The sequence below is a fragment of the Phocoena sinus genome, chromosome 6 (assembly GCF_008692025.1).
Source record: "Phocoena sinus isolate mPhoSin1 chromosome 6, mPhoSin1.pri, whole genome shotgun sequence".
Lineage (NCBI taxonomy): Eukaryota > Metazoa > Chordata > Mammalia > Artiodactyla > Phocoenidae > Phocoena > Phocoena sinus.
Genome location: NC_045768.1, coordinates 84,603,475 through 84,619,612, shown reverse-complemented (window position 1 = coordinate 84,619,612; position 16,138 = coordinate 84,603,475). Strand labels below are relative to the sequence as shown.

Genomic DNA, 16,138 nt, shown 5'->3' with positions numbered 1-16,138 from the left:
CTATGTAACATATGATTTTCAGTTAGGACCTCTTTATTAGAAGTTTTATTTCTACCATAAAATTCAAATTTATAACATTAAAAATGACGTAATGTAAATTTACATTTTACTAAATGCATTTACAGACTAAAGCACAATTTTTTTAATCTTCAAAATCGAAGTATTGGAGGAAATGTGTCTTAACACAATATGGTGCTTTTTTTTTGGAGAGTAACCATCCCCATTATGTGCTTTTTTTCTCTCCATGATACTCAGTGTCTGTATTTTAAATATTAATTTTTGTTAGCACTTCCATTCCCCCATTCCATTGGTTGATTAAATTAACATCTTATTTAACCACAATAACATTTAGTCCTAAAGATCTATATTGATGGCTTTCAATGTTATTTTTCCCCAAAACTGTCTATTGATGGTGAGACCAACTTGCCCTTAAGTTTGATGAGAAGGACAGTAGCAAATGATTAATTGATTGAGAATCTGATATTTGGTAATGATTTATTAAATTTAAAGAATCACCTTAGGTATTACTATTATATACTAGAGTGCATAAAATTCAGTTAACAGTTTTATCCTTGAAATGAAATGTGTGTTATTCAATTATATTAGCTATGTAGCTTTGTTTTCATATATGATGTGATAAACTTTAGACCAAGATTAGAATATTTGGATTAATTTCAAAGATATTTGTAGCCTTGCTTTGATGTGCCCTCCCTGCCTTTGTGGTTCAAATTGTTTAAAGATTAATTTTTAAATTAATGTAGGCATATTTTTTTGATTTAGAGTAGATTAAAATAGCCATTAAAACTAAACTCTTATTAAAGCTTACTAATTTTCAGAATCACTGATGACAAAGTCACTAATTCAAAGTCAGTAAAAACTAAAACTCTAAGTTTCAAGTATTTTTAGAAATCAGTTAACCTAAAATGACTGAAATGCTGATATCTTCAGTTTTAAATAATAAGCTTCCTTTTACTCCCTCCCTTCTTCTCCTTCAAAGGAGGATGGTGGGCAAACATATCTGTTTGCTCCATCAGGTAAAAAAGTAACTGACAAGTAAATGATCCTGGATTGCAGACAGATCTGCTCACTTCTCTTAAGAGTCACTCAGCACCTGTGTTTGAGTTATGCACAAGTTTTTAATTTGATCTTCAATAAAGAATTTAAATATTTCTCATAAATACCATTTAGGCTTTTGGGAATTCCAGTGGAAACACAGTTTGTAATAGGAGTTACAGTGATTCTTAAAAGACATTATGATAGTAATATATTTTAAGTATTACTGGTAATACTAAGAAGCTAGTAAGCTAAAGGCTTATATATTCCAATTGGTGTAAACGAAATATGTATATTTGTTTAAAATACATGAAACTATTGTTAGTCAGAACTATTGAACTATCCTATAGATAGCCACAGCCTTAGCAAACTAGCTCGTCCAGACACAACAGAGGTATTAAACCTTTTACATAAGAAAGTGCCCCCCTCCTGCCCCTGTGAGTTTCTTCCAGCTCTCAAGTATCAGAACATAATTTCTAAGAGGGCATTAATAAGTTTGTTGATCTCAGTGTCTTTATGTTTTAGGTGGGTATTAGCACATTTAAGACTGTAGTAATTCTTTCAGGCAACTAAAAGCAGCACAGCCTTACTGTTGCATTATCTTAGTGTCCATGCCATGAGCCAGGTGGTCATTTTATACGTAAATGTAGATGAGGAAGAGACTGGTATTTCTTTCTAAGTTAACAACCTCAGATGGGTTGGAGTTCCACATTATCTTGCACTCTTATCATTGGCCCACCCTTGTGGTGCTGGGTGGCTCAGGATGTTGCTAAGATATGATCCCCTTGCTCTCATCTTAGTGAAATGCACCCTTTTGGTTAAAAATCTTAAATATTAACATTAAAAAAATGAAGTACATCAAATTTATGAATTTATTTCTGTTAATTTTACCCCAATAAAATTGACTGTTTACAAAAAAAAATTTTGATGCAGTTTTTTCATATATTAAAAAATTAATGACAATAAAGCACTATCTTCTAATCATATAATGCTTCTTACATTTCACTTACTAAAAAGTTGTTTAAGTACTTTTCACTTAGCTTTGTTGTGGCATGGATATTTATATATAATTGTGGGGGTAATTAAAATTTAAAATAATTTCAATAGAAACACATACAATTTGTAGTAGGAGCTACAATCCAATGGAGTTTATTTCACACAAAGATTGTAATAGAAGTTGCGATAATGATAATGGCTTTTAACAAAATCATAGTCACAGCTAGTGAGTTAAAGGCTTATATATTCCTTTTGGTGTAATGAAAGTATATTCATAAGTTTTAAAATATATGAAAGTTTTGTTAGTATTAACATTTAAAAATATACAACCTTAATTGTGTTAAAGATATTTTGATATTTATTAACCACAAAACAATATATGGGCAGGTTTCTGGAAAATTACCTGGAACTTGTCATATTTATGTTGTTAGCTAAAAAATATTTAAATATGTGGTTGCCATTTATTTTTGGAAAAGTATTGTAAGACTTCATTCCAGTATTGTGGTTATGTTTTTAATTTGATTTATTCTACCAGTGTCTCTTATTATTTAAAAAATATTTTCTCAATTTTCTTTTGTTAAAGAAACAAATGCCAGGAGAGCTGTAGACAGAGGATATGTCCAAGTCCTTTTAACAATTTATGTAGATTGGCACCGCCATGATAATCGGCATAGAAACATGCTCATTCGAAAAGGAATTTTACAGAGTTTAAAAAGTGTTACAAGCATCAAGTTGGGAAGAAAAGCATTTATTGATGCCAATGGGATGAAAATTCTTTATAACACCTCACAAGTGAGTTTTTAATTTTCTTCCTGTTATTATGATTACCTATTAATGATAGGATTTGGTTCTTAAGAATACTAGTATTTCTAAAAATACTCAAAAAGTATGATAAATATATTAAAAAAATCCAAAAGCCAAAAGGCACAATCGTTTCTCAAATGTGACATCAGACTGAGTTCGAGAAAGTGCTCAGTGCATATCTCTGCAATATGAGGTTTTCCCCCCATACGTAAAAGGAAGATGTATATAAATCTCTCCACTGGGCAGGAAGGAATTCTATATAGCCACGTTTTCTAAGGTGTGCAGTTGGCTATACTCAGTTTTGTATGTTCCCCTCATAAGTATTCACAAATCCTTTATGGCTGGTAAGGCAGATATGTTGTTTGTGAGTGTTCTCAGTCTTTCTCCTGGAGAGAATATTTTTAAATAGTGCAGGTACAGAAGTGAAACCTCGAGTTAGGAATCCTGGTTCTGCCAGCCATCTTATGCATAAACCTTCTCAACAATAGCTTTAGCAAGATTCTAGCATCTGCAGAGTGGGGATATTGCAAAGTAACCTTTTATTTTTACAAGGCTATAATTATTAGAACAAAATCTGTCTTGAAAATTCCAACCAGTCACCTTGGTTGTGCCGTTTTGGTCTTACACACAACAAATAATCTTTTTCTGTGTGAGAGTAGTTAAGAACACATATTTTATGTTAACTCTTAGCTTTTTCTTTTTTAGATCAATCACATGCACTTATTTTCACTATTCCTAATATAGACAGTGATGGATATTTGATATAGGAGGAAGAATTGGGTGACTTTGTTTATGCCACTTCACATTTATGAGCCTTAGTTTTTCATCTGTTTTGACAGGTCAGGTGTGAAGACTTCTACTGAAAATTTCACAGGTTATCAAAGTGCCATCTAAAGCCATCTAGATGTCACTTGTCAATAATAATAACAGTGTTATATGAAATAGTTTCAAATTCGCTGTTCACTAGTCCTTCTCAAGATTAGATACCAGGATAGCAAATTAAACTCTTAAAACTTAAAATTGTGATATTCAGGCTATTCTTTTATAAGTTGAACAGCTAACTTGTTAGGGGTGCTATTGCATGATAACTGATAGAATTTTGAGAAAAGCTCAGCCAAATGCACATTCCTTTTTATTTTTTACACCTGTCTTAATTTCTTAATCTTTCTTCTTTTTTTCTTCTTCCCTTAAAGTTTCATTTTTATTTTATACCCTAGGCTTGCTAAATGCTCCCTAAGTCACTCATAGATATAACTTAGTGCTTTGGTGACTTCTGGCACCAAAGATGGTACTGATTTCTGCTTAGTTAAAATATTTAAGGAAAATTACTGCTAAATTTGCCATATGAGGTTCTTACTTAAAAAGAGATATTTCTGATTAGTCAAAGCTGTTTTATAATTATGTTAAATTTTTTTGTAGTATTTGCCTTTTGAAAATTATTAATGTATTACTTTCCGAAGTCATGTAAAATTGTTTCACTTATTCACCAAAGGCACATTATCTTTTTTTTCTTTTCTTATAAAACAGGAATGTTTGGCAGTCAGGACCCTTGATCCTCTTGTCAACACCTCCAGTCTGATAATGAGGAAGTGTTTCCCTAAAAATCGCCTGCCACTCCCAACGATTAAAAGTTCTTTCCATTTCCAGTTACCAGTTATTCCTGTGACTGGACCTGTGGCCCAGCTCTACAGTTTACCCCCTGAAGGTAGGACCACATGCTTCTTGTTGGCTTTCAGTGGTTATTGGAATTGTGTGACTTTATCTATTTTTGCTTTTGTTCATCTCCCTAGCAAAAGAAGGTTTTAATGAACATGATAAACTTTCATATTATTTTTTAGTTAATAAATACTTCTTCAAATATAAGAAATTGAGATTGAGTAATAAAGGGAAGGAATGTGGGGTGTACTACATATGTGGAAATGTGAAAAACTTTAAGTACCACACAGGAACAGTATTTGATAGTTTATATAAATTTTCAAAATCTAAGAATGTAAACATTAACTGTTTAGGTAATTCTATTTGAGCTTACATTTGTAGCTTTTTAATGAACTTCACTTTTTAAAGTTAAAGGTGTCTAATCATCAAACATGTTACAGTTTATGTTTAACAAAACTTGCACAGTTACTTACCTGATAGAAAATATGAAAATATCATAAATTGGCTCTTTGTCATTTTTGGTGCAATATTGTGTACATAGCAAAGGAAGTAAGAGTTTCCACTTCTTAATGTGGGGAAAAAGCAGAATTTTTTTATAAGACATAGCAAAATTCAAAAGAGAAAGTAGTCTAGGCTATTAATAGAATTTCTAAAGTATTTTCTTGTTAGGTGATCACTTTTTAAAAAAGTAAGAGGTTTTTAATTATATTTAAAAGCAATGCTTTGAAGTAAGTGATTTAAGAAAATTTTTAAGTAATTATAATTAGTTTATTATCCTCAATATAGATTTACCTATGGTATATATCACAGAGTTCACTGTTATGATTGCATTTCTAAAGTATTTAATTATTAAAGTAGAAGTTTAGTCTATATAAAATATCAAAATGGATTATTCAGAAACTTCCTTTAAAAGGTTTAAAAGTCTAAGTCTGGGACTTGATTAAACATAGCTAAGTGAAAACAGTGATCTAATTGCTTCTTCTCATTCCATTTAAAATTGCCAACAGACTTCAAAAATAGGGGAAAAATCTGTACTGAATCTGAAAACTAGATAAAAGGAGCATTCTCATGGAATAAACATAGGGTGTGCAACAAACATGTTGGAGAAAAGAATAGATTAAGGAAGAGTGTCAACTCTATTCACCCTTCTATGAAATGCAGTATCTCTGGCTCCAGGTTGAGGGCCACTAGTACCTAATTTGGAGGGAGAGTCAAGGAGCTGTTGGAATTTCTTTCTCTCTCTCAATGTAGGATTATGGAGGTTTAAGTGGTGGTCTAACTGGTAGAAAGCTTGTGAGACTTCACGATATGTGACAGGTAGTAACACTGGGAGAGAGATAGGATATACCCCAGAGTGTTCTTTGTTCAGTGTCCAGAATAATCACATGGATAGAGAAAGCTGACTTGTAGTGCAGGGAATATATCAAACATGGGGAAAAAAAAGACAGAGATGATATTTTTCTGAGGGCTCCTTTTCTGCATCATTTCAGACTGATGGATCACTGGACTAGAAATGGAGACTTTAATTGACTAAGAAGGCTTCATGAATGGGATGTGAGAGCAGAGTTTTAATAGCAATTGCATAGACACAAGGAAAACACCCTGCTCTCCATCATTTTCTCACATATCAGGCTTCATTAAATTTATCACAATTTTCATTATTTTTTACCATCCTCAGTTAGACTGTAAATTCCACGAAGCTAAGACTGTTGTTTTTACCTTCATTTTATCCTCAGCATGTGTTAGATTGCATGAGTTATAATAAATGTGCATTTAACATTTGTTAATGGATGAATTGAGCTGGCCTCAAGACTTATTTTCTTAAACATTTAATGCCAAAAGATAGTGAAGCAGACTCTGGAGATTTGAAGGAAAAGAGTTCTGACTCAAGATTTCTGAACCCTTATTAGAAGCCACCCGTATGTGAAGGTGACATATTCTTAGATATGCAAGGGTACAGAAGCATATTGCCCAGGAACCCTTCTGAAGTAATTATATGAAATAATACTTCAGCCAGGCCAGTGATGAATTAAGTCAAGAATGCAGAAGACATGGTAGTAGAGTAATTGTATTTAACATTACAAATTGTTAATTATGTAATACTAAATAGTTGCTCTACTATTATTTTGAAATATATCAACTAATTTTTGGTGAAAGATACATAATATACGGCTATAGTAAACTGGGTCTTTTGCAATTTATATTCATAGATTTCTTAAATTATAATATTGTTGTATTTCTAAGATGGTAATTATAGAAATAGTGGCCCAAATATGTGTTTCAAAATGTAAAAGTAACATCTAGAGCAGAGATCCTTAGACTAGAATCTACTGAACCATAGGAATCCATGGATGGACCTCAGAGACTAAGAACCCTTTGAAATTCTGTATAAAATAATGTATATTCCTTCTTGGAAAAAATTCTTGAAGAGGTCCATCCATCACCGCTATAGAAAAGTAAGAAAATTTCCAAGATGCACAAAATCCGGAAAATGCTGAATACAAAGCGAGAACAAGCAAATCAGTTTCAGTAATAAGATATCTAAAAGGATAAAATACTCCCATTAAAAAAAAAGAGACTCTTAGGTTGGGTTAAAAACAAAGTCTAAGTAGCTGATACATCCTGGAAACTCTTAAAACAGCAAGACTGAAAGCTTAAAATAAACAGATTGGCAACTGTGTATTTGTTTTTCTCAGCTCAAGAAAGGTGAGGAAGACATTATCACTACCCCACAAAATATAAATACAGAACAAAATGTTTAAAGCAAGATATCAAAGATGATTTTATACAAGCTAGATAATAACAAGTGTGCCAAGCACTAGAATAAAGGTAGATAAAGCTATAATTATTTGGATAATATGGAGAAATTGATAGAAACACAGCATTAGTGGGTGATTTTAATATACCTCTAAGTTCTTGGCAAGTTAAATAGAGGAGATCCAGTCAATCTAAGTGGATGCTGAAGATAGCTCATGTTAATACATTTGAAAATATGATTGAGATGGACAATATTTTAGGGAAATATAAATAACTAAAATTGACTTAAATAGTAGCAAACCCACAACTGAATATGCAATCAAGTTGCCTTCAGTGAAGACACCAAACAACGATGACTTTATAGATTAGTTCTCTCAACTTTCAAGAAATTTTCCTATGCTTTATTTTCCAGAGCATAGAAAAAAAAGAAAAGTTTAGAAGCTAGTATGTTGCTGAAATCAAAACCTGGTAAGAATAACCTGAAACAACTTACAGATCATTGTCACTCATGAAAATAAATATAAAAATCTAAAATACTAGAATATTGCATTGAGCGGCATTTTCAGATATAGGACACTTTGACAAAGTAAGGATTATTTTAGAAAGTAAGTTTATTGTAATATTAAGACTTTAATTAAAATTTATCAGTAGGTCAAAGCAAGAAAACCAATGATTATCTTAATAAATGCCGTGAAGAGTTTTGATGAAAATCATTATTAATTCCAGGTAAAATTTATTAAGGAATATTTTCCATGCTAGCTGAGTATTATCTAACTCAGATTAGCAACCAACATCACAAATAGTTATGAAGTGTTAGAGGAAGCCTTTCTCAACCATTATTAGTTAACATTGTTTTGAAAACTCTGGCCAAATCAGTGAGACAGGGAAAGGAAAGGTATTAATCATTAAAAGAGTGAGATAAAATTATATCATTGTCTGCAGAGGACGTTATTGCTCATGTGGAAAATCCAAGCAAATCAATTATAAAATGTATCTTAGACCAGATAAAAGTTCAGTGAAGTCCTGTTTACAAGATAGATAAATAAAATTCACTAGTTTTCTTTTGTGTGCGTATGCGCGCGCATGTAACAGAAAACACAAAGGGAAAGATCACATTTATAGGAGCAATAGGACGAACAAAATAAACCCCTTGAAATATACTTTCCAAAACCTTATGGAAAGTGCTGACTTGTACCTTTTAATTGTTATATCATACAGATACAGTATAATTTATCTAACTAGTTTCCTATTGATAGCCATTTAAGTTTTTTCCTATGTTTTTGTCTTCACTCTAAATGAGCCAAGGACATTTTGAAAACTAACAACAAGGATGATTTATATTCCCTGATTTTAATTGTGAGATTAAGTTATAATAATTGATATATATTGGTGATGGTACAAGAATAGATCATTGGAATAGAAAAGAAGGTCTCAGACACCCTAAGCTATATGACATTTCACATCTGGAGTATGAAACCAAAGGAAAATACCTATAAAGGAAGATATTTGACAGGTTTGCCTAAAAATTAAAAACATATTTTCTCTTTGATACTGAACTGCATTTTCCCTTCTCCCTACCCAAGGAGTTGTCTTTCTTATTTGCAATAGGCTTTTCTGAATTCAGTGCCCTCTTTTTTCCTAACAGTTCTTTTACCAAATGTCAGTTTTTCCTATGTTTATCCACGACTAACTGGCATTAGTACATTGACATAAATAGACCCGGTTACTCTATGCAATATAAATACTTACTTTGTGTGGTCTATTTCTGAAAGAATTTAGAGCAATTTCGTAACTCTGTTAGGATAGACTGAGCTGCTGTTACACAGTGACCCAGTACAGTACCACAGTCCCTCAAGCAACAATAGTAATAACAGATGTTTTTATAGCACATACTCTCTCTTTTTTAGAAATAAATTAATTAATTTATTTTTTGGCTGTGCTGGGTCTTTGTTGCTGCGTGCGGGCTACTCCTTGTTGCGGTGCATGGGCTTCTTATTGTGGTAGCTTCTCTTATTGTGGAGCATGGGCTCTAGGTGCATGGGCTCAATAGTTGTGGCACACGGGCTTCGTTGCTCCATGGCATGTGGGATCTTCCCAGACCAGGGATTGAACCCATGTCCCCTGCATTGGCAGGCGGATTCTTAACTACTGCACCACCAGGGAAGTCCCATATAGCACATACTCTTTGCCTGGCACGTTATATATATTAACTCCTTTAGGTCTCCCAAGAACAGTATGTGTGGGTATTTCCATTTTATAGATGAGGAAACTGAGACACAACTTATGTAACTTGCTCAAGGTCAAGTAGTTAGTAACTCAAGGAGCCAGGATTTGAATTAGGTATTCTGTCTCCAGAGCCTATTTGCTACACTGCCATGAGATAGGTTTTTTTTTTTCTCTCTCACATACCCATACAGAAGATGGGTAGGTGATCCTGGACAGTAGGCCTCTGTCCACCAGGTCATCAAAGGAAAAAGATTCTTTTTGTTTTCATCATCTCGTATGGTGGTTTCCTCATGTGCATGTGGAAAATGGTAATGGAAGAAAATGGAGAGGACAATTTTCTTTTTAAAGGATGTGACCTGGAGTTTGTATTTGCAACTTTGCCTCACATACTGTTGGCCAAAAATTAGTCATATGGCTGTAACTACTGTGAGGGAGGCTGCAATCTATAACCTCTAGCTAAAACTCAGAGGTTCTGTTACTGAAATGAAGGAGAGGAGAACAGATACTTGGGTGGGAGGAATTTATAATCTTTGCTATGATAAATCACATTGGAAATGGAAGTGTAAAAGAGTTTAAAGAAGGTTACATCAGCAAGATGTAGGCGTAGGAGGCCCCAACACTTGTCTCCCCTGCAAATGCAGCAAAAACAATAAATAACCAACTACAAACTGATGAAAATATCTCAGGGATAGCTCTGAACTTCAATGAAGAAGCATCAGAAACCATGCAGAACTCAAAACCTGAGGATGGCCACATAGAAAAGTACAGGAAGCATTTTATCTCCATCACCCCATTCCCCGGTCTAGAGCAGCTTAGTACCAGAGGGTTCCCCTCAGTAGAATTTTACCCCATGGAGAAAAGGACAGCAGAAGAATCCCAGTGAGCCTTGCTGCTGTGGATGTTTATAGCCTTTGTTTCCGAGGCTTTGCAAGTCTTCACCAAAGTTGATTTCAGCTAACGGAGCTGCCTGGAGTCCTGCCTCTTGCATTTATTCCTTGGGGTTGGAGCTCTTGCTGTGGGCTCATATAGCTGCTGCATCTCCCCTCAGCTGGACTCACTACAGTGAGCCCCAGAGCTCCAGACCTCATTTTCATGAGAGATCTGCACATTCTCCCACCTTAGACACCAATGCCACTGCCACAGCAAGTGCACCAGTGCCCAAGGACCCAGGCTTTGTGGTGCTTCCACATGCACCTGATTGTAGGACCCTGGCTGGCTCTGTTACTGCTGTGAGATCCAGCATACCAGATCAGGTGCCAAGGGGGATCCCATTATCTAGAACTTCCTCATATAGGCAGAAAAGAGGAGTTCAAAAAGACCCTAGCAGCCTTTGCCCCTGAGGATCCCAATAGCCCTAGCCACCACTGCTACCTGAGGACCTCCATAGTATAGGCCACAGAAGACCCCTACAGTCAGTGCTGATGTTGACCTCAACTGATGGAGCTGCATAAAGACGCCACCACTGTGCCTTCCCAGGAAGCAAAGACGCTGCGTGCTACCCAGCTGGTGCTCTTACAGTCACCTTCAGGTGAAAGTCTTTCCCTACCCAAGCCAATCCAAAAAGGCTGGAAGAGTTGACTGCATCCTCAGATGTGCAGACATCAATACAAAACCTTCAGAAACCTGGAAAAGCAAGGAAACATGACACTGCCAAAGGAACACAGTAACTTTTCAGTAACTGAACTTAAAGAAGTGGAGATCTGTGAGTTATCTGAAAAAGAATTCAAAATAAAGAAGCTCAGATACTTCAAGAGAAGACAGAAGCAATTCAGTGAACTTAGGAAAACAATACATGAACAAAATGAGAAGTTCAATGAAGAGTAAGAAATCATAAAAAGAACCAAATTCTGGACCTGAAGAATACAATGAATAATGCAATAGAGAACTTCAGTATCAGGCTCAATCAAGCAAGAGAAGGAATCTGTGAACTTGAAGACAGACCTCATGATATTATAAGGTCAGAGGAGAAAAAGAAATCAGAAAGAAAAAGAGTGAAGAAGGCCTATGTGAATAGTGGAACACGATTAAGTGAAACAACATTAAGTGGAAAATGGTAATGGAAGAAAATGGAGAGGACAATTTTCTTTTGTGTAATGGGAGTCTCAGAAGAAGAAGAAGAGAGAAAGGGACAGAAAACTTATTTAAAGACATAGTGGCTGAAAACTTACCAAATCTGGTGAAGATATGGCTATGTAGGCGCACAAGCTCAAAGATCTGCAAATAGATTCATCCCTCAGAGATCTTCACCAAGACATTTTCATCAGGCTCTTAAGGCAAAGGGAGGATTTTGAAAGCAACTAGAGAAAAAACTTGTTACCTATGTGGTAATACTGATAAGCCTATTAGTAGATTTCTCGGCAGAAGCCTTGCAGGCCAGGAGAGAGTGGGATGATATATTCAAATTGCTTGAAGAAAAAAACTGTCAATCAAAAACACTTTACCCGGGACTTCCCTGGTGGTGCAGTGGTTAAGAATCCGCCTGCTAATGCGGGGGATGTGGGTTCAAGCCCTGGTCTGGGAAGGTCCCACATGCCGTGGACCAACTAAGCCCGTGAGCCACAGCTACTGAAGCCCGTGCGCCTAGAGCCCATGCTCTGCAACAAGAGAAGCCACGGCAATGAGAAGCCCGCGCACCGCGATGAAGAGTAGCCCCTGCTTGCTGCAACTAGAGAAAGCCCACGTGCAGCAATGGAGACCCAACACAGCCAAAAAAAAAAAAAAAAAAAAAAAACTTTACCCATCAAAGTTGTCCTTCGGAAATGAAAGAGAGATAAAGAGTTCAACAGAAAAACAAAAGCTGAATGCCCACTCTCACCATTTTTACTCAGCATAGTGCTAGATATCCTAATTATGGCAATCAGGCTAGAAAAAAGAAAGAAAATGCATCCAAGTCAGAAAGGAAGAAATGAAATCATCTCTGTTTGCAGATGACATTATCTTATATATAGAAAACTGTAACATCTCCACCAAAAAACTGTTAGAACTAATAAATGAATTCAGTAAAGGTACAGGACACAAAGTTAATATACAAACCATCAGTTGCGTTTCTCCACACTAATAATGAACTATCTGAAAGAGAAATTAAGAAAGCAATCCCATTTACAATAGCATCAAAAACAATAAAGTACTTACGAATAAGTTTAACCAAGGAATTGAAAGACCTGTTCACTGATCAATAAGGCACTGTTAGAAGTTATTGAAGAAGACACACAAAAAAATTGAAAGATATCCTGTATTCTTGAGTTGGAAGAATTAATATGAAAATGTTCATGCTGACCAAAGTGATCTTCAGAATCAATGCAATCCCTATCAAAATTCCAGTGTCATTTTTCACAGAAATACAAAAACTATCCTAAAATTGGTATGGAACCACAAAAGACCCCAGATAGCCAAAGCAATCTTGAGAAAGAAGGACAAAGCTGGAGGCATCATACTTCCTGATTTCAAGCTATTATGAAGCTATGGTAATCAAAATAGTATGGTACTCAAATAAAGCAGGGCACATAGACCAGTGGAACAGATTAGAGATCCCAGTCATAAACCCAAACATATTATGGTCAACTAGTTTTTGATAAGGGTGTCAAGAACACACAATGGGGAAAGGACAGTCTCTAATAAATGGTATTGGGAAAAACTAGGTATCCACAAAAGAATGAAACTGGACCCCTGTCTTACACCATTCACAAAAATTGACTCGAAATGGATAAAAGACTTTACATATAAGGCCTGAAACTATAAAACTCCTAGAAGAAAACTTGAGGGAAAAGATCCTTGACATTGGTCTTAGCAGTGATTTCTCGGGTAAGATAACAAAAGCACAGGCAACAGAAACTAAACGAGTGGGACTACAACAAACTAAAAAGATTCTGCAGAGCAAAGGAGACAATATATTGAAAAGGCAGCCTACAGAATGGGAAAAGATAATTGCAAACCATATATCTAATAAGGGTTTAATATCAAAAAAATACAAAGAACTCACATAGCCGAATGGTACAAAAGAAGATAGTCCAATTAAAAGTGGGCAAAGGACTTGAATAGACATTTTCCCAAAGAATTATGTACAAATGGCCAGTAGATAATGAAAAGGTGCCTTACATCAATAATCATCAGGGAAATGCAAACCAAAACCACAAAGAGATATTACCTCACACTTCTTAGGATGGCTGTTATCAAAAAGAGAGAGCAAATAGCGAGGATTTGGAGAAAACAGAACCCTTATACACTGTTGGTGGGAACGTAACATGGTACAGCTAATATGGAAAAGGACATGGAGGTTCCTCAAAAAATTAAAAATAGAACTACCATACCAGCAAACCCACTCCTGGGTATATATCCAAAGGAATCAAAGTCATTATCTTAAAGAGATATCTGTATACCCATGTTCATTCCAGCATTATTTACAATAGCCAACATTTGTAAACAACCTTAATGTCTTTCCATGAATGAATGGATAAGGAAAAGTGATTCATATATATGATGTACATATATCATATATATGAATATTATTCAGCCAATTAAAAAAAGGAAATGCTGCCATTTGCAACAACATAGATACATGGATAAATCTGGTGGGCATTTATGCTAAGTGAAATGTGCAAGGCAGAGGAAGACAAATACTGTATGGCATCACTTATATGTGGAATCGTTGAATAAAAAAAAAAACGATTTCATAGAAACGGAATAGAAAGTTGGATTCCAAGGGCTGGGAGAATGGTCAATGGGGTGATAAGATCAAAGGGTATACATTTTCAGTTTTAAGAAGATTAAGTTCTGAGGATCTAATGTACAACATGGTGACTATAGTTAATACGGCATTGAGTTTCTGAGAGTAAATCTTAAGCATTCGCACCACATGCACACGCACACACACGTACACAAAGTGTTAACAGTGTTAACCATGTGAGGTGATGGACGTATTAATTATCTTCATCTTGATAGTCATTTTACCATGATTTACCATTTTACCATATATCATCACATTTTACACTTTCAATATATACAGTTATATTGTCAATTATTCCTCAATAGAGTCAAAAAATAAAAGCAAAGTTTAGAAAAATGTCCTTTAAAAGTATTCTCTACTTTGTTTTAATGCACTCATTTGCTTACATGAGTACTCTCAGAGTACTCCTTTACTCTTCTTTCCTTGTGTGCCCCACCTCTATGGTCCTCATGTCCTTTTACATTCTGTTTCCTGGGTTTTTCTCTAATGCATACTCATTCTTCATCCCCATTACTGCTGTATTGGTCCAGACAGTTATTGTCATTTCCTCTGTTAATTGGTCCCCCTTCATATATATGCTCCCTTTCTCATACCTGCCAGAGTGATCTTTTGAAAAATGTAAGTTAAATCACTCTCCTCTTTAAAATCCCCAGTGCTTATCTTCCATCGGATGAAAATCTAAACTAATTGGCCTATCATACCCTTCATTTTCTCATTCTTATTTGCTTCTCCTAGTACTTTCTCAAGCATACAAGTTAAGTCACGATTAACTTATTTTACAAAGATATAATTTAAATTCTTTATTTTTGCATTATTATTTCTTCTTCTTAAAAGCCACACTCACACACTCTTATGTTCACCCAGAAAGCTGCTATATTTTTCTCCAAGATACTGCTTAATTATTACCTGTTTTGTGAAGTGATCACTAATAACCTTGGCCCCAGGCAGTTTGCATTTATTATTCCATTCCCATGGCATTTTTAAGTATATGCCTTCATTAGGTGTATACCTTTTGTATTATAATTATTTTTTGTTCTTTCTCTCTTTAACTTCATAAGCTCCCTGAGGCAGGGACTATATTTACACATCTTTTAAAAAATTCCCAGCACACAACACAGTGCATGGTACATGGCAGTCAGTGAAAGAAATAAATGGGGAGTGAGTTGTAAATGGATGAAGAGTTATTGAAATTTATCATAAACAGGAAACGAGGTGTTTCATTCAGGCTGTTGCAACGTAAGACATTATTAATTTTTTAGAACTGGACAACATTAGTAAAAAAGCTTATATATTTTTAGAGTGCTTTTCCAAATTTTGAAGTACTTTCACTTCATCTCATAGGTTTTTCAATACCTGGAACAACCTTAGAGACATTTTTTATAAGGAAATTTCATTTACTTTTCCATTGGTGATTGAAATACCAGTGTTTTATATATATATAACATTCTACTTTTGGATGTGCATGTTATAGAATGCTTACCTCTGACCTACTTATAGCACATTTTGTATCACAGTGGATGACGTAGTAGATGAAAGTGATGACAACGATGATATTGATTTAGAAGCTGAAAATGAAACCGAAAATGAAGATGACCTAGATAAAAATTTTAAGGTTGGTATAAATTTCTGTGTTTAGTCAACTTTATAAATTGTATTCACAGGTGTAGAACAAAGATTGGGTAGATATGTATAGCTAACAGTAGATTAATTTGTTTTGTCCACATCTTTTTATCATGGATGACTATGGACATTAAGCTATTGAAAGGAAAATAATGTTGCTTTGAATACATTAGTCTGAAAAGGGCCTTAAAAAAAGTTATTTTCACTGTCTCTGACAAGGAAGATTTTATCTAACCTTTCTGACTTAGATTTTAAAGTCTAAGGAAATCTAAGGGTGAAGGAAAGTGTTTTTTGAGACTCAGG

General features: G+C 34.7%; 1 protein-coding gene across 4 annotated transcripts in view; it reads left to right on the top strand.

Moving 5' to 3' along the window:
* AGTPBP1 (ATP/GTP binding protein 1) overlaps nucleotides 1-16,138 on the top strand; it is a 176,594-nt gene that overhangs the window by 69,748 nt on the left and 90,708 nt on the right. For all 4 annotated transcript variants that reach the window (XM_032634995.1, XM_032634993.1, XM_032634994.1 and 1 more), the window contains 3 exons: nucleotides 2,633-2,841; nucleotides 4,381-4,558; nucleotides 15,730-15,827. In XM_032634995.1, coding sequence (XP_032490886.1) covers nucleotides 2,633-2,841; nucleotides 4,381-4,558; nucleotides 15,730-15,827 — 485 coding nt within the window. The remainder of the gene's footprint in view (nucleotides 1-2,632; nucleotides 2,842-4,380; nucleotides 4,559-15,729; nucleotides 15,828-16,138) is intronic.